The sequence below is a fragment of the Thalassophryne amazonica genome, chromosome 15, assembly GCF_902500255.1.
Source record: "Thalassophryne amazonica chromosome 15, fThaAma1.1, whole genome shotgun sequence".
In the NCBI taxonomy this organism is placed as follows: domain Eukaryota; kingdom Metazoa; phylum Chordata; class Actinopteri; order Batrachoidiformes; family Batrachoididae; genus Thalassophryne; species Thalassophryne amazonica.
In genome coordinates this window covers 16,326,216-16,345,613 of record NC_047117.1, presented here as the reverse complement: position 1 = coordinate 16,345,613, position 19,398 = coordinate 16,326,216, and the positions used below count along the sequence as shown (strand labels likewise).

The 19,398-nt window shown below is 42.0% G+C and overlaps 1 protein-coding gene across 1 annotated transcript; it reads left to right on the top strand.

The window, feature by feature from the left end:
• The first annotated feature begins 6,549 nt into the window (after positions 1–6,549).
• Positions 6,550–18,279, top strand: LOC117526326 (synaptogyrin-3-like). The gene is made up of 4 exons (XM_034188395.1): positions 6,550–6,872; positions 8,869–9,103; positions 9,185–9,330; positions 17,406–18,279. The coding sequence occupies exons 1-4, from the start codon at positions 6,768–6,770 to the stop codon at positions 17,631–17,633; spliced, it is 714 nt and encodes a 237-aa protein (XP_034044286.1). The 5' UTR covers positions 6,550–6,767; the 3' UTR covers positions 17,634–18,279.
• The last annotated feature ends 1,119 nt before the right edge of the window (positions 18,280–19,398 follow it).

The following is a 19,398-nucleotide window of genomic DNA, read 5'->3' as shown; positions in this document are numbered from 1 at the left end:
ATGAAGGAGCACATTCAGGAAAACAAAATATAAATTGACATTCATCATTTTTTTCCAAGTTAGTAGTTGTGTCTATGTTTTCCGCAAACATATGGCTGCATCACCAAATTGCCAAAATGAACAGTGTTAAATTACAGAGCGGCAAAACTTGTAAAAAAAAAACTTGTGCAAGACCATTCTTCTCTGAGGTTTTTAGCTTCCATCCCTTTTTGTTTTGTACATGTAGAAACACATCTCCTGTCTGTTAAATAGCCATTTCGGTCTAAGTTTGACTTTTCACCATTAGCAGCAATAAAGGTTTCGAGTGTTTCTCTTTAGCTGATGTCAGCCTACATTTTTCAACCTCTTTCACAGTTAATTTGGTTGAAGCAGCATTTAGAAACCGATACAAACATTTAAAGTTAAAGGTAAAGCACCTGTCTGAAAATCATAACTACATTTGATTTTGTTTGGTGTAACTCTGCAAACGAATAAATGTACAAAGTAATCATGAATTTTGAGTTATTTTATTGTTTAAGTTTTAATTACGGTACATCCGGAAAATATTCACAGTGCTTTTTTTTCCACATTTTACGTTACAGCCTTATTCCAATATGGATGAAATTCTTTTTTTTTTCCTTCAAAATTCTACTCACAACACCCCATAATGACAATGTGAAAAAAGTTGTTTTTTTTTTTTGTTTTTTTTTGCGAATGTATTAAAAATATAAAAACTAAGAAATCGCATGTACATACGTATTCACAGCCTTTATCATGAAGCTCAAATTAGAGCTTAGGTCCATCCTGTTTCCAGTGATCATCCTTGAGATGTTTCTACAACTTAATTGGAGTCCACCTGTGGTAAATTCAGGACATGATTTGGAAAGGCACACACCTGACTACATACGTATAAGGTCCCACAGTTGCATGTCAGAGCACAAACCAAGCATGAAGTCAATGGAATTGTATGTAGACCTCTGAGACAGAACTGTCTTGAGGCACAAATCTAGCGATGGGTACAGAAACATTTCTGCTGCTTCTGCAACATTTACTTTCATCAGCGAACATAACTTTGGACCACTCAGCAGCAGTCCAGTCTTTTTTGTCTTTAGCCAAGGCAAGACGTCAAGTCAGCAGTCTTCCCCATGAGTGTGTCGCCTAAAGAACTAGACTGAGAGACCAGTTAAAGGTGCCTTTTACAGGTGTTTTGAGTTAATTAGCTGATTAGAGTGCAACACCAGGTGTCTTCAATATTGAACCTTTTTACAATATTCTAATTTTCTGACAAACTGAATTTGGGGTTTTCATTAGTTGTCAGTTATAATCATCAACATTAAAAGAAATAAACACTTGAAATATATCAGTCTGTGTGGAATGAACGTATACATACAAGTTTCACTATTTGAATGGAATTACTGAAATAAATCAACTTTTTCATTATATTCTTATTATATGATCACCACCATATATATATATATTATCAGTTGTAAATTAATATTATTTAACATTAATTTAAACTAAAAAAAAATACGTTTTTTAAACAATGTGGTAATCAATTTATGAATTTTAAAATCAATCAATCAATCAATCAACTTTTTTCTTATATAGCGCCAAATCACAACAAACAGTTGCCCCAAGGCGCTCCATATTGTAAGGCAAGGCCATACAATAATTATAAAAAACCCCAATGGTCAAAACGACCCCCTATGAGCAAGCACTTGGCAACAGTGGGAAGGAAAAACTCCCTTTTAACAGGAAGAAACCTCCAGCAGAACCAGGCTCAGGGAGGGGCAGTCTTCTGCTGAGACTGGTTGGGGCTGAGGGAAAAAACCAGGAAAAAGACATGCCGTGAAGGGGGGCAGAGATCGATCACTAATGATTAAATGCAGAGTGATGCATACGGAGCAAAAAGAGAAAGAAACAGTGCATCATGGGAACCCCCCCACAATCTACGTCTAAAGCAGCATAACCAAGGGATGGTCCAGGGTCACCCGATCCAGCCCTAACTATAAGCCTTAGCGAAAAGGAAAGTTTTAAGCCTAATCTTAAAAGTAGAGAGGGTATCTGTCTCCCTGATCTGAATTGGGAGCTGGTTCCACAGGAGAGGAGCCTGAAAGCTGAAGGCTCTGCCTCCCATTCTACTCTTACAAACCCTAGGAACTACAAGTAAGCCCGCAGTCTGAGAGCGAAGCGCTCTAATGGGGTAATATGGTACTATGAGGTCCCTAAGATAAGATGGGACCTGATTATTCAAAACCTTATAAGTAAGAAGAAGAATTTTAAATTCTATTCTAGAATTAACAGGAAGCCAATGAAGAGAGGCCAACACGGGTGAGATATGCTCTCTCCTGCTAGTCCCCGTCAGTACTCTAGCTGCAGCATTCTGAACCAACTGAAGGCTTTTTAGGGAACTTTTAGGACAACCTGATAATAATGAATTACAATAGTCCAGCCTAGAGGAAATAAATGCATGAATTAGTTTTTCAGCATCACTCTGAGACAAGACCTTTCTGATTTTAGAGATATTGCGTAAATGCAAAAAGGCAGTCCTACATATTTGTTTAATATGCGCTTTGAATGACATATCCTGATCAAAAATGACTCCAAGATTTCTCACAGTATTACTAGAGATCAGGGAAATGCCATCCAGAGTAACGATCTGGTTAGACACCATGCTTCTAAGATTTGTGGGGCCAAGTACAATAACTTCAGTTTTATCTGAGTTTAAAAGCAGGAAATTAGAGGTCATCCATGTCTTTATGTCTGTAAGACAATCCTGCAGTTTAGCTAATTGGTGTGTATCCTCTGGCTTCATGGATAGATAAAGCTGGGTATCATCTGCGTAACAATGAAAATTTAAGCAATACCGTCTAATAATACTGCCTAAGGGAAGCATGTATAAAGTGAATAAAATTGGTCCTAGCACAGAACCTTGTGGAACTCCATAATTAACTTTAGTCCGTGAAGAAGATTCCCCATTTACATGAACAAACTGTAATCTATTAGACAAATATGAATCAAACCACCGCAGCGCAGTGCCTTTAATACCTATGACATGCTCTAATCTCTGTAATAAAATTTTATGGTCAACAGTATCAAAAGCAGCACTGAGGTCCAACAGAACAAGCACAGAGATAAGTCCACTGTCCGAAGCCATAAGAAGATCATTTGTAACCTTCACTAATGCTGTTTCTGTACTATGATGAATTCTAAAACCTGACTGAAACTCTTCAAATAGACCATTCCTCTGCAGGTGATCAGTTAGCTGTTTTACAACTACCCTCTCAAGAATCTTTGGGAGAAAAGGAAGGTTGGAAATTGGCCTATAATTAGCTAAGATAGCTGGGTCAAGTGATGGCTTTTTAAGTAATGGTTTAATTACTGCCACCTTAAAGGCCTGTGGTACATAACCAACTAACAAAGATAGATTGATCATATTTAAGATTGAAGCATTAAATAATGGTAGGACTTCCTTGAACAGCCTGGCAGGAATGGGGTCCAATAAACATGCCGATGGTTTGGACGAAGCAACCAATGAAAATAACTCAGACAGAACAACCAGAGAGAAAGAGTCTAACCAAATACCGGCATCACTGAAAGCAGCCAAAGATAACGATACATCTTTGGGATGGTTATGAGTAATTTTTTCTCTAATAGTCAAAATTTTGTTAGCAAAGAAAGTCATGAAGTCATTACTAGTTAAAGTTAATGGAATACTCAGCTCAATAGAGCTCTGACTCTTTGTCAGCTTAGCTACAGTGCTGAAAAGAAACCTGAGGTTATTCTTATTTTCTTCAATTAGTGATGAGTAGAAAGATGTCCTAGCTTTACGGAGGGCTTTTTTATAGAGCAACAAACTCTTTTTCCAGGCTAAGTGAAGATCTTCTAAATTAGTGAGACGCCATTTCCTCTCCAACTTACGGGTTATCTGCTTTAAGCTACGAGTTTGTGAGTTATACCACGGAGCCAGACACTTCTGATTTAAAGCTCTCTTTTTCAGAGGAGCTACAGCATCCAAAGTTGTCTTCAAAGAGGATGTAAAACTATTGACGAGATACTCTATCTCCCTTACAGAGTTTAGGTAGCTACTCTGCTCTGTGTTGGTATATGACATTAGAGAACATAACGAAGGAATCATATCCTTAAACCTAGTTACAGCGCTTTCTGAAAGACTTCTAGTGTAATGAAACTTATTCCCCACTGCAGGGTAGTCCATCAGGGTAAATGTAAATGTTATTAAGAAATGATCAGACAGAAGGGAGTTTTCAGGGAATACTGTTAAGTCTTCTATTTCCATACCATAAGTCAGAACAAGATCTAAGATATGATTAAAGTGGTGGGTGGACTCATTTACTTTTTGAGCAAAGCCGATAGAGTCTAATAATAGATTAAATGCAGTGTTGAGGCTGTCATTCTCAGCATCTGTGTGGATATTAAAATCGCCCACTATAATTATCTTATCTGAGCTAAGCACTAAGTCAGACAAAAGGTCTGAAAATTCACAGAGAAACTCACAGTAACGACCAGGTGGACGATAGATAATAACAAATAAAACTGTTTTTTGGGACTTCCAATTTGGATGGACAAGACTAAGAGACAAGCTTTCAAATGAATTAAAGCTCTGTCTAGGTTTTTGATTAATTAATAAGCTGGAATGGAAGATTGCTGCTAATCCTCCGCCACGGCCCCTGCTACGAGCGTTCTGACAGTTAGTGTGACTCGGGGGTGTTGACTCATTTAAACTAACATATTCATCCTGCTGTAACCAGGTTTCTGTTAGGCAGAATAAATCAATACGTTGATCAATTATTATATCATTTACCAACAGGGACTTAGAAGAGAGAGACCTAATGTTTAATAGACCACATTTAACTGTTTTAGTCTGTGGTGCAGTTGAAGGTGCTATATTATTTTTTCTTTTTGAATTTTTATGCTTAAATAGATTTTTGCTGGTTATTGGTGGTCTGGGAGCAGGCACCGTCTCTACGGGGATGGGGCAACGAGGGGATGGCAGGGGGAGAGAAGCTGCAGAGAGGTGTATAAGACCACAGCTCTGCTTCCTGGTCCCAACGCTGGACAGTCACAGTTTGGAGGATCCAAGAAAATTGGCCAGATTTCTAGAAATGAGAGCTGCTCCATCTAAAGTGGGATGGATGCCGTCTCTCCTAACAAGACCAGGTTTTCCCCAGAAGCTTTGCCAATTATCTATGAAGCCCACCTCATTTTTTGGACACCACTCAGACAGCCAGCAATTCAAGGAGAACATGCGGCTAAACATGTCACTCCCGGTCCGATTGGGGAGGGGCCCAGAGAAAACTACAGAGTCCGACATTGTTTTTGCAAAGTTACACACCGATTTAATGTTAATTTTAGTGACCTCCGATTGGCGTAACCGAGTGTCATTACTGCCGACGTGAATTACAATCTTACCAAATTTACTCTTAGCCTTAGCCAGCAATTTCGAATGTCCTTCGATGTCGCCTGCTCTGGCCCCCAGAAGACAATTGACAATGGTTGCTGGTGTCGCTAACTTCACATTTCTCAAAACAGAGTCGCCAATAACCAGAGTTTGATCCTCGGCGAGTGTATCGTCGAGTGGGGAAAAACGGTTAGAGATGTGAACGGGTTGGCGGTGTACACGGGGCTTCTGTTTAGGGCTACGCTTCCTCCTCACAGTCACCCAGTCAGCCTGCTTTCCCGACTGCCCGGGATCTGCCAGGGGGGAACTAGCTATCCTAATCCTACCTCCTAAGCTACCTTGGTCCGCACCAACTACAGGGGCCTGGCTAGCTGTAGAATTTTCCACGGTGCGGAGCCGAGTCTCCAATTCGCCCAGCCTCGCCTCCAAAACTACGAATAAGCTGCACTTATTACAAGTACCGTTACTGCTAAAGGAGGCCGAGGAATAACTAAACATTTCACACCCAGAGCAGAAAAGTGCGGGTGAGACAGGAGAAGCCGCCATGCTAAATCGGCTAAGAGCTAGTAGCTACGCAACCTAGCGGATTCCTAAAAACACACGAAGTGAATAATGTGTAAATAATTTAAAGGTGATTCAGCAGAAGGAGTGCCCCAATCAAGGCACCAAACAGGCCATGAAGCAGCACAGGCAACGCACGACAACAGCGAACGCACGACAACGGTGCTAAAATAAAATAAAAATCAACTAAACACGCTGTGGAGCAGCACAGATAACGCACGACAACAGTGCTAAAAGAGAAAAAAATAAAATAAAATAAAAAAAATAAAAACGAAAGCGTTAGCAAGCTAGTTAGCTTGCCAACGCTGATGAAAGTTAGCTGATAAAAGTGCTCCGTCGCGATGTTTCGACCGTTAGAGGTCTTCCTTAGGCGTTGGAGCACAGTAAAAAAGTAAAAAAAAAAGTAAAAAGGTAAAAAAGTCTTGAAAAAGACTGTTAATTCAAGTCCAAAGCAGCAGGTAGCAGTCTCTGTGTAAACAGTCCCAACAGAGAGCCAAAATTCTGATGCCAACACGTCAAGCACAGGATGCTTCAACAGGATGCAACAACAAAAAACCAGCCAAAATATATGTGAATAATTTATTTTTCGTCTTGAATGCGTTTGCCGGGGCTTCAGACGTCATATCGGTGTGTAGCGGCGGTGTTTTTAATGAATGGCTGTGTCTGAGTGCCGGAGCTCCAGCTCTCGGTGACGCGGTGTGACTTCACGTTGAGGGAGGCTGCAGGACGCAGCGCCGCCGCCGCCGTCGCGCTTCTCACCCGCCGTCTCGCTCTGTCCGCCGGCTTCGCGCAGCACCGACCCGCAGGGATGGAACCAGCGGGCGCGTACGGCGCCGGGAAGGCCGGCACCGTCGCCTTCGATCCGGTCGCCTTCTTTACGCATCCTCGGACCATCGTCCGGCTGCTGTCGTGGGTAAGCCTCTGCAGTGTGCTCAGAGTGATGGGCCGGGCCTGTCTGCAGCCTGTCTCCGTCTCACATCACCGGCCACCTCTTTGTTAACGGATTTCCATATCTGCACTCAAGGCGCAGCCGCCAGGCGCGTAAAAGTCTTTGTGATATTTAACGTCTGCAGCTGATACACAGATAATTGATTGATTCGTCCTCAGGCTGCAGCTCGGTTACTGATTACTGTGGTTATCCTCTTTCTGTCTCGTACAGTTTGTGTGTAAACGGCCGCACAGACGCACGCACTGCGCGCCGTGAGTCACCATCAGTCTGCAGGAGCATTAAGATGGATTTAAAGGAAGAACAGTTTAACACCATCGTGCACATCCTCCCTCTGTCTCCATCAAGCCACAACTGAAGCCATTAGTCATAATCAATAAGTCAATAATCACTCTGTAAGGAACTATTCACAATGAAACGGTAACAAAGTGATTTATAAACCTCAGGGAAGCTTAAAGGGGTCATATGGAGAAAAATGTGATTACCTGCGTTTTGTACTTCCACATATGCTGCTTACAGGAGCAGGTACAAATTTTAGGTTATGTTATATAATTGAAAGTGAATGAATGTAGTACTTATGATACTTATGATTATTCTTGAGTGTTTTGGCAATTTTCCTCATAATTTAAATCCACAAAATAACCCAAATCAATCAAGTCTGAAAATTACCCCAACACAAAATAACTTGGTATGTCACCAAAACATTTATTTGACAAAATTTAAACATTCATTTACACACTCCTGGCATCGCTTTGGCATACTCCTGATAATCCTATCAACAACAAACCTGCTCCTTTACACCCCGTGTATACCGAGTCCACGACCAAGTTGCGATCGAAAAATGGCCTCTGCACGCCGTCCCTCTCACTGAGTCCTACTGGGGTTGCAGGCTGGTCACAATGGGGTCTCCATGGTTGGAAAAAAGATCCCTCTATGGTCACCATCACTCCCCATCATTCTCCGACAGGTGTGCGAGTGTACTGAACTGTTTAAAACACTCGCACAAGTTATGCGACCAGTTAAAAGATACATGGGTCCTATTATCAGTCTTGATAAACTCTCACAGGTCTCAACTCACCCTCAACTTGATCCTACGGGGGTCACAATAGACTCCCAATTGACTCTGCTTGGGGTTGCATCGATAATCGCAGATAATATAATTTAGGAAAAGCCTTGGACCGAACATCGACGTATCATTGATTGTTTGTGATACAAAATAGTTCAAAATTGCTTGGGTGGATGACGGTCTTAGATGAAGGTACATTAAACAGACTGACATGATTTGTTAATGATAAACTATTGTAGGCTTTAATGGTACATACATGTGGGTTTATTCAAGGTATTCATGAAAATATCATTACTAAGTAAAATATCAACAACAGAAACTTCTGTATTCTTGAGATTGATAGATTTATTGAATCATCAATGTAATTTACAACAACAGTAAATAATGTTTATGTTCCTGACATTAATGAGCGAGGCTCCTCCCCATCTCAATGTGTCATTTAGGTCTGTCAGACCTTTTCAGGAAAATAGCTGTGGGGAGCATTAGCATGGCCAAAACCCTTCAGCTTCTAGGGGCTGCCCAGACTCCCCAACCAAGGCCCTCTTGACCCTTCCCCATTTTAAGCATTTTCTTGATATTGACATCATGTTCTATTTAAACTTTAATACTGCCCTCAGGTGGAATTTATGTTTTACTGAGATACCGGAGCAATATTTGATAACATAATAATGACATTTTAGTTGCGGAAGAGTGGAGACACGCTAAAAGCCGCCATCTTGTTCGTCATTACCACGTGACTCCCCAATTATGTAAAATTTGGTTTATTAGCAAATATCATATTTGGCAACACTGAAATTACATTTGTACATTTCTTGGCTTTTTTAGTAAGTTTTGAGTTTTGCTGTGCATTTGTGCCTGCTTTAGTCTTTAATGGTAGTTTTTCTGTCATTGTTGCAGATTTTCTCCATCGTGGTGTTCAGCTGCATTGTGAACGAGGGCTACATCAATATCGGGAGTGAACGTTTGCTTTGCGTCTTCAACAACAACGCTGACGCCTGCAACTACGGTGTTACTGTGGGTGTGGCTTGTTTCCTCGGCAGCATCTGTTTCCTGATCCTGGATGTTTACTTTCCTAGCATCACCAGCGTGAGGGACAGAAGACGTGCCGTCCTCTTGGACTTAATCTTCTCCGGTACGTGCACACATAAACATCACATATGCACAGTTTTTAATTTAAACGTGAAGATCTGACGCCGCTTTGTCCCACCTCCAGGACTGGCCAGTTTCCTGTGGTTTGTTGGGTTCTGCTTTCTGGCCAATCAGTGGCAGGCGACCTCTCCAGATGAGCTCCCACTGGCTCAGGGCTCTGATGCTGCCAGAGCAACCATTGCCTTCTGCTTCTTCTCCATCCTTACTTGGGTTTGTATGTTTAAGTATTTCATCAATATCAATGTGTATATTATCCAAAATCTTGTGAATCACTTTCTGAAACATTGTGGAATAACTTGGTCGTTCCCTGAAAAACAGTCCTTAACTACAGCACAGCGCTCATAGAATGCAAACCTCCACCAACAAATTCCACAAATTTTTACTCTGTAAAAAAATTTTCAAGGTCAAAGTCCTGTTAGAAGTGGCTTTTCATAAGATAAAATATAATACAAAATACAGATCAAAAGGGCTTTTTAATGTTAAAATCAAATGTGCGCTAAATCTGCAATACAGATCAGATGTGGATGAAACTTAGTCTGTTCATTGAGAGTGCCAGTTTGCACCTCATTGTCACAAATGAGAGTGATTGAGGCACGTTTGAGATATAATGCAAAATGTACAGCAAATGGGCTTTTCAATATTAAATTCAAATGTCCACAAAATCCACAATCCAAATCAGATCCGAGTGAAACTTTGTCAGGCGATAGTGAGTGCCAGTCTGCACCTCACTTTCAAATATGAGAGTGATTTCAGCACATTTGATTAAGATATAATGTACATTAAATGGGGTTTTCAATGTTAAATTTAAGGGGCCACAAAATCTGTAATCTGGATTAGATCCGGTATTGCGGTCTGATCGGTCCCCCGTGTCTGATCAGCCCCCTGCCTTCACTACGTGTGCATCACTTGGAGCGTCAGCAGCTATTAACTAATTATGGCGTTGTTTCTGCTTTAAACTCAGTCTCAAATGATTTAAGAGGTTTTACTTTGTCATCTGATGGTAAATAATCACATTCTTCCCTATGATCTGGTTGACTGTAGAGAGTCTGACTCAGAGAGATCGCTCCCCCGTCTTTTATTGTGAAATAATGCTGAATTTATGTGGACATGATTGTTGTACAAAAGCCTCAGATATCTGTCGCTGACATAGATGATGACCGGAGTGCAGTTTTAAGCAGATGCTGCTGATGCTCCGAAATGGCGCATGCACAGTGAAGGCAGGGGCACCAATCAGACGGGGGGGCAATCAGACCATTACACCGGATCAAAGTTCACCAATCAATAAAGGATAGCGTCCTACATAATGCTCTCAAACATGAAAGAAATTTGATCATTTTTGACAGAGTTATGAATTGTTGAAAAATGGTAAAGACAGGAATTTTTCCAGGATTTTTCCTGACTTTGCCCTTTGACCTACGACCTTGAAAATGTAATCAGTTTTTTCTTATCAGGATATGAATCTTCAGTAAAAGTTTCATAATGATATATGAAAACTTGTGGGCTCCAGGCTGATCACAAACAAACAGACAGAGGTGAAAACATGACCTCCTCCAACTTTGTTGGCGGGGTAAATATTCTAAAATAGATGCAAATAAAGAATAGCTTTAGGCAACTTCTAAATCCAGAGCGCTCCATGTGGAGTCCACTTAAAAAGTATGTTTTTGAGTGGATCCAACAGTCCTGTTTGTCAATTCGTAACTGTACTGATGTGCCAGTAGGTGGCGATGTTGCAGCACTTTACCAATAACATGAAAATCACAATAGAACTGTGCCTAATGTTAATGAATTCACCCACAGATCCTATTAAACGCAAACGTTTCGTCACATGTCAATGTGCTCATGGTCACATAACATTTGATTGTCTGTGTCTTTGAAAGGCCAAACTCAAGGTCATAACTGTTTAACTCAAACTACTTGGAGCCAATATGGATTAGGCCTGGAGGAAGGCTTTGTTAGCTAAAGGATCCTGTGGTTCCATTTTGGACAGACATAATCCAAGTGTCAAGGCTTCACAGAATACAGAACGGACAATGTATTGGATAAAATAAATGAAAAAAAAAAATCCTACAATGCAGAACTCACTCCACTGTAAGCTGCACCCTACCAATAAGATCTGTGAACTGATTGTATAGTTTTGGTATCACATTATTCCAAATTATTCTGCACTATGTACCACAACTTCAAAGATATTCAACTGCGACTCTAGGCGCTCTTTTAATTACTTATCTTAAATAACATGGTTTTACTGATTTACTACCATAATACGAACAAAGCATCACACAGTGGTGTGAAGCTCGCTCATAGTACAGGGATTCCCAACAGGAAGTGTCAGGAAGTGAAACAGGAAATGTCAAACACTTCCTAGATCCCACAAGCCGGGATCTCATGGGATCTCACGAGAATTTATGGCAAGCTGAGACTGAAACAGGAAGTGCCAAATTTTGAGTCCACAGTGAAACAGGAAATGTCAAATGTTAAACACTTCCTGGATGCCACAAGGCGAGATCTCATGGGATGTCGCGAGAATTCGGTTGCAAGTTGAAACAAACAGGATGCGCCAAATTTTGAGTCCACAGTGAAATACTTCCTGGCATGGGTGGAGCTAGAGCACAGGCCAAGGTTGCACTGGACTCCCCTGAAATCTGATTGGACACAGCTGATTGACGTGTCACGGCACTGAATGCCTGGTTGAAAAGAGCTGCATTTTGAAATCAGTGACACATATTGACTGCTAGGTCCCTCGTGTATAGTAGTTGGTGCTGTGTACCATAAAAAGTTCTAATCCACCTTAGTAGAAGAAGAAAAATATTTGTCACATGTTAGATGGTGAAGAACTTCCAGGCATGTGAGAGGCAACTAAAGAAAAATGCACTCAAAAAAAAGTCTGAAGGACCTACATGACATAGTGAGATGCTGAAGAGCTTCACTTGTTCATGTCTGCGACATACATATTACAGAAATGGTACTTTTCAATTAAAATAAGTACTTACAGGACAGATGTGAAATTGAATCAAACAGTCTTCTGTTCTGTTAGAGCATATAGAAACTTGTCTTTTTAATATGCCAAAAAAAAATAAAATAAAATAAAAAAAATAAAATTAGACCACACAACCTGAGATATGGCATAATGTCCACTGACGTGTATGTGGAGGGGCAGGTGGAATAAAGTATAGCATGTGTTGTGTAGGTCTTCTAATGTGGTGTCCACTATTTAAATCATAAAAATTATTTTCTTCTGCACCTGTATAATTTTGTCCGTAAGTAATCAAATACATGATGCTGTTGGGAAGGTGTAGTGACACGGACCCACAACAGGGGGCGTTAATGAACGGACAATGGATAAGCCAAAAAGTAACAATTTAATGTTGTGAATCGCACATGAAATACAGACAATGACAGGGAATGTGGATCGTCAATCATACACAAGGTGACGTGTGGGCAGGCTCGAAGATAGAAGACGTCTGGCAAGAGAAGAGCCAGATCCCACACAGCTTCCACCGCCAACGGATCTGAAGAACACCGGAGCCGCCAAGCCCTGCGCCCCAGGTGGCCACTGTCTTCAGCAGTCAGACCCGGTACTGCTGGCAGAAACAGAAACAGTTAATGGTGGGTGTGTGAATACACACCCAGCAATCGTGTAAAGCTTAGTTCCTCCGGGAGGGAAAACCTCCACCTCCAGTAACACACTCGTACAGCTCCTGGAAAACCACTTATCTGGTTGGGGTGTGAGGCGAAGCCGTCGCAGTCCACACCAAATGCCAATGCAGCAGATAAGGACATGTCGCAGGAAAACGGCTGTAAATGAGATCAGACTTTAGTTTGTTAAGGATGCAGCAGAGAAGTTACCTGATTGGTAGCTGATTTCTCTGCGGGGAGGTGGAGTTGCAGTCTGGCTTTTATGGAGGATGTGGTTGATGAGTGACAGCTGGTGTTGATGATGAGTGACAGCTGTCACTCTCAGTAGTTCCGACGCCCTCTCGTGCTTGAAGCCCGCACTCCAAGCAGGGCGCCATCTGGTGGTGGTGGGCCAGCAGTACCTCCTCTTCAGCAGCCCACACAACAGATTCACGGTTTTATATGGACAATATGATTTAAATGTGCCATTTCTGGAAACAATGCTGGATTTTGTGTTGTGAAAGTGTAGGAACACGGACCCACAACAGGGGGCGCAAATGAACGGACAATGGAGGAAGTCAAATAACACTTTACTGTTGTGAATAAGCACAACAAACACGGCAAATTACAATAGTAGACAATGAAGTCAAATCACAAAATGTGTCACGTGGGCAGGCTCGAAGATAAGGGACGTCTGTCCAAAGCAGAACCGGAACCACACGATTTCCTCCGCCACCGAACCCCGGGAATACTGGAGCCGCCAAGTCCCGAACTCCCAGGTGGCCACTGCCTCCGCTTGTCGGATCTGGTACTGCTGGCGAGGAACAAAAACAGTTAGATGTGGGTGTGTTTGCACCCAGCAACACGTATGGTGGGAAAACCACCTCCACCTCTCGTCAGGAAAAAACTGCTGAGTGCAGAGTGTGAGTACTTATCCAAGAGGTAGAAAAACAGTCCAATACAGTCTCCAGCTGTAATACTCACTATCTGCTATCCAACACACAAGCAACAAGGTATTATTGTCAGAAAGACAACACAGTTGGCTGAGTACGTTACCTCCTCGGTAGAGCGATATCTCGGCAAAGAGGTGGAGATGTCGTCTTGCTGATATACCACTGAAGATCAGATGATTGGTGACAGCTGTCGTAGGTGATAAGTGACAGCTGTCACCCCGGCTGCTCCTGTGAGGCGGCAGCGCCCTCTGGTGCCTGGAGCCTGCACTCCAGGCAGGGTGCCCTCTGGTGGTGGTGGGCCAGCAGTACCTCCTCTTCAGCGGCCCACAACATTTTGGACGTTACCAACCTGCCATTCGAGAGTCAAACAGCACTGCTACAGTGTTGGCATCACAGAGACAGAGGAACATTGACACTGCAGGTGTGGTTGGGAAGAAGTCTGAATAAATTGTTTACAATATTGATGTTAACGTTTTGCTGGATATTTGCTGGACAGGTCCAGCAAATAACTCTAACCCTCCTGTGTAGTTGTCAAAATTACTGTCATTCGTTTCACTTATAACGTTTTTACTTGGTTTGCCAAAATGGGTTAGTGGGGAGACTAACATTTTATCATACCTTTTATAAGATGAATTTTTCCTCCTTGTACATCTGTAATTGCAAGTTTCCATCGAATGCAGCTTGAACGTGCTCCTTCATGCCGTCTGCACTGAGCTGACTCACTGTATTTACCACGGAATCTCCTTAAAATAAATTTTTTACCAACAAAAAATTGTGATATACCACAGAAATAAATGTACTTCATTCCTGCTAGATTTCAATACAAAGTAAATTTTATTAATTTGAAGAAAATCAAAAGGGACTACACCTTTAAGGTATGAACATGGAAGCCCATGCAGACACACAGAACACCCTAGCTTTGTCCTTATAGGTGTGATGACAGTGATGTATTACTGCCGTTCCACTGATGCGGAAGAAGTACAAGATTAACTATAAGCATATATTAGCACTAAAACACTTTGTCCTTTAAATCAAATTTGGCACCTGAAACAAAGTTGGAGGCATTTAATGGAAAGAGGGTAATTTATGGGCAATTGACCCAAACACTGAAACCACAGATCATCGGAATAGTGATTAAGAAGACTTTCCATTTAGCACCATAAAGTAAAAGTGTTACCTCTTAATATAACAAGACACACTCCCTCAGCCGGAATATGTAGCGTGACATTCAGTGATACTGACTTAAAAAAAAGAAAAGAATAAACCTCACACAGGGAGGGGGAAAGAGAGAAGCCCCAATTAAATTTCTTCAATTAGTAACAAATGAATTACATTTGTCACAGTTAAGGGCCCCTTCACACATAACATGATTGAGGCAGAATGGCGCAAGAAGAAGGAATTACATGCCACTCGTGAAAAATCTGAGTCACCTCAAACGCCTCGTAGACATGTTGCCACAACCATTCACACACACCAGTGGTCGAAAGACAGCGAGTGCCCTGCGAGTGCCCATTTGATCCCCCTCTCGGCAAGTGTTGGCCAAATTCCAGGTGCCACACAGAAACATCCAACACCACTCGCTGGACACTTAGAAAGGGCGGGTTATTCGCGCTCCCAGCACGAGAGTAGAGAGCAGCTGACCACATTCGAGCAGTCTGTGAAAATTATCTAAGTGCCCACGAGCAGTGATGCCGGTAACACGTTACTTAGTAACTTAGTAACGTGTTACTCTAATCTGACCACATTTTTAGTAACGAGTAATCTAACGCGTTAATCTTTCCAAATCAGTAATCAGATTAAAGTTACTTCTCCAAGTCACTGTGCGTTACTATTATTTTTGCATTGTGGGTCGATAGCAGCGTTAAACTTGGTCCGTGGGCAGGGGGTCGGGGTTCGACTGAACTGCCCACTTTAAGCGAGCTGTGAGCTTTTCATCCGCGGTTTTCTGCAGAAGCTACGACTCGTCCTCACCTCTTAAAGCGCGGTGACAACATCACACCTGCACTGAGCTTTACAAAGACATTTTTATGCTTTTTTTTCTCCTTTATTTAGAATTCTGAGCTGAGTCGCTCCGTATCTGCTGCTAAAAACAGCTGATCCTCTGTGACGCGTCAACAACTAACACTATTTTCTACTCAAATGCACCTAAACTCTCTTTCTGAGGACCACATGATGTGAAAACGCAATAAAACTTTACCTGTAAATCTGGTCACGTTTTCTGCATAAATAAATGTTATCCATTCTTTGTGCTCAAACGCCAAAGCAGGGGCGAATCCAGATGGAATGGGGGCGTGGGGCAGGGATGTGCCCCCCCCCACAACACCCCTAGATTAAAGGTCCAGTTTTGAAGCCTTTTTTTTTTACTACAACTACTAATACTACTTATAATAATAATAATTTCGACAAGTAAAATGTTTAGAGAGAATTTAAATGTTAGAAAGAATTTAATAGTTACATTAATAAGCAATGTAGGTTAGAAATTCCAAGTTTTACTGTTACAGTGCTGTCAACAGTTAAATATGAGGTCAAGAAAGAGGTCTTTATTTTACTTTTTTTAAAACAAGTATTTATTTTCATTGAAGTCAAGAAAGGGTGACTATAAAGTGAGTTTTGGCAAAACAGGTATCATTGTCATGTTGAGGTGGCAGAGGGTTGTTGTCGGTAGCTGGGGAAAGTAACTAAAAAAGTAACTAGTAGTTTAACTTAGTTACTTTTACAATTGAGTAATCAGTAAAGTAACTAAGTTACTTTTTCAAGGAGTAATCAGTAATCAGTAATTGTATTACTTTTTCAAAGTAACTGTGGCAACACTGCCCACGAGTGTGGCATTTCCAAGCAACACACATGGGTGTGACTGTGCCAAACTCCCCCCCCACAAATGTGGCACGCCAGTGTGTCGGCTCCCCCCTCAACACATGTGGCATGTGTGTGTATCGAGGCCCCCGCCCCCCCAAACACACATGGTGTGCGAGTGTATTGTGCCCCACCCCCGCAACACATGCAGCCTGTGTGTGTGTGTTGCGACCCCTGCCTGCACGCCACATGTGTACAGCATGACAAGGCGCCTCTCAGCTGATTACTGGCCAGCCACTCGCTGACAGCTAAATGTGATGGTTCAGTGCACACGACGTGTTACATTAAAAACACAGAGACCACAGCCATGACAGGTATATAAATAAATACTACCATTATTACATACACAATTACATATCAAATAACTAAAATAAAGAATCATAGAACACAGAAACAGAGAGTGACACTTTGTTCTGTGGGCTGAGCGAACAGGTGGGTGCGTCTGTGCAAACTGCTGCTGTTGAGATCTCTGGACCTGTAAGTCACAGCTGGAGAACACATACCATGTTTTCAAGGACATGGCCTAACAACTCTACACCATGAGGCGCGTGCGTGTACCTGCTGTCCTCACATCGAAATACATAAAAACATATATCGCCTTAGCAACAGGCTGGAGCGACCGTGTCAGCGCGTACATTGGCAGGCTGTGCCAGGTGAAAAGGACTGTCTGATCATGTGTATACTCAGCTGGCGATCTGAATGTCACGTCACCCACGTGAGCTATGGTCCACATGATTTTTGTGTGTTTTAAAGGGTTTTCATTTCATCTTAAAAACTTTATGCTAGCGGCTTCATTCCTCCACTTTGTGTAAAATGTGCATGATCGTGTTTCTAACACGCTTCATTATTGTGTGTTGCAAACAGGCCGTGCTGACACTCAGCGCATTGCGTCGCTTCTTATCAGGCTCCAACATGACCATGTTCACGTGGCAACATCTGGATCCCGTCCCCAGCAACGCTCGAGCCACACCGTACCCCATTGCCAATGGCGCCACCATAGTAACCACCAACCCCTATCAAGCCCCGCCCTTCACTGAAACCCTTGACCCTCAGAAACTTGCACAGCAGAGACCCATGGCTCCAGCCTTCTAGAGCAGAGCACATAGTGCATGGGGAGAGAGGGCGGAGGTGTACGCTGGACAACTTCCTGCTTGCTGTTTAGCGACTTCCTTCCTTTCCTGTGATTGGCGGGTGATGTGATATCTGATCTGTTTTCACTATGGCAACTGCCGGCTCAGCTTAGTTAGTCATAACCCTCTGGTGTCAAGAATACTGTCTTCAGTTCACGTGCACACAGATGTAGACGCACGTGAGCACAGATGTAGTCGCGCACCCGGAAACAGGTAGAAATGCACACTATGTACACACGCACACACACATACACACACGCACTTGTCACACTGCACAGCACGCGTACTGACCGCATGCTCGTACGGTGAGATGCAGATTAATGTAGATCCGCAATGAAGCTCCGCCTATCTGCCCAGGCGTGTCCTCTCTCAGTCTGACCAATCACAGGCTGCCTGGCAGGTCTGTGGGCTTTCATTGGCTCAACGTGATGCACACAGGGAGCTTGACCAATAGGATGAGAGGAAATGAAGGCGAGAGGAAGTGCTTTCAGGTAGCTGTAGTGTTTCAGTGTAAAGTATTCATGTGATTAAAGTTTTTTTGTGATTGTGATTTTCTGACATGGTGTTGTGAAATATGAAAAAATAAAATATATCCACCGCCGCTGTCACAACTGCACATCTGCCTCGTTTACGTCCTCTTTAAACTCCTTCTCAGCTTCTTACAATGTGAGATGTTTTGCTGTTTTGTTTTGTAAATGGGACTAGCAGTGTATCCATGAAAGACAATCTTCCTCATTACCGAAGGATTACCATGACGTATCCAGGCAATGCTGAGATCTGAAATTTCGTAGTCATTTGTGGCTGTTTTGCCTCTGACAGTCCAGGTTTGTAGATGATAGACTTCCGGATTCATCAGGGTTGCACCTTGTGAATTATTTAACAAAAACACTCAGTTGATATACTTATGTGGATGATGGTCTCTACTTCTGCATGACACGAATGTCCTCTGATGGCACTTGTGTGAATTAATGCACATTATCGCACCATCCTCTGGACAATAAAATGCATTATTATAGGTGAAGTAAATGTATCCATTAGCTATAACCAAAGTGTGGTATCCACGGCATCTCGGGAGCAGATGATTTAAGTAGGTATTTGACACCAAACCGTAGACTCAATAAATGATGCACAAAGCCAGTGAAAAACTACATAACATTATGCAACCACATAGAGATTGAAAACCCAATGGGTAGGGAGATTTGTACATCGTCGAAATGGCCCCTGGTGGTGTTTGTGTGCACTACTGCACATACAATAATCCATGCACTCACCGTGAGGGAGCGTTCATGTCATGCAAAAGCAGAGGTATTCAGTGTTTTTATTAAATTATTCTCAACTAATGTACATCATCAGTGTTTTCTACATGGATGATAAAAATAAATATTGCGATTAAGACACCATTTGGATTAGCAAGGATACTGGATTCACTAGCTCCGCCCATAAGAAGGCCTATTGCTATTGGAATGTAAAGATAAAATCTGCTCATCTGTTTGTATAGCCAGATACCCATCACAGTGTTTGTAATGTTGCCTCTGTACATACTGAAGTAGAAACATTTAGGAATTACCAACATTTTTGTGCAGAGTCCCTTAATTTTTAGAAACCATAATTAATTGGACAAACTAAATACAATTAATATTGTTAATACATATTATTTTACATCCAGTTTTCTGACTGATGTAAATGCATTACAAATCATATTCAGATCATTAAATGCTTCATGTGAT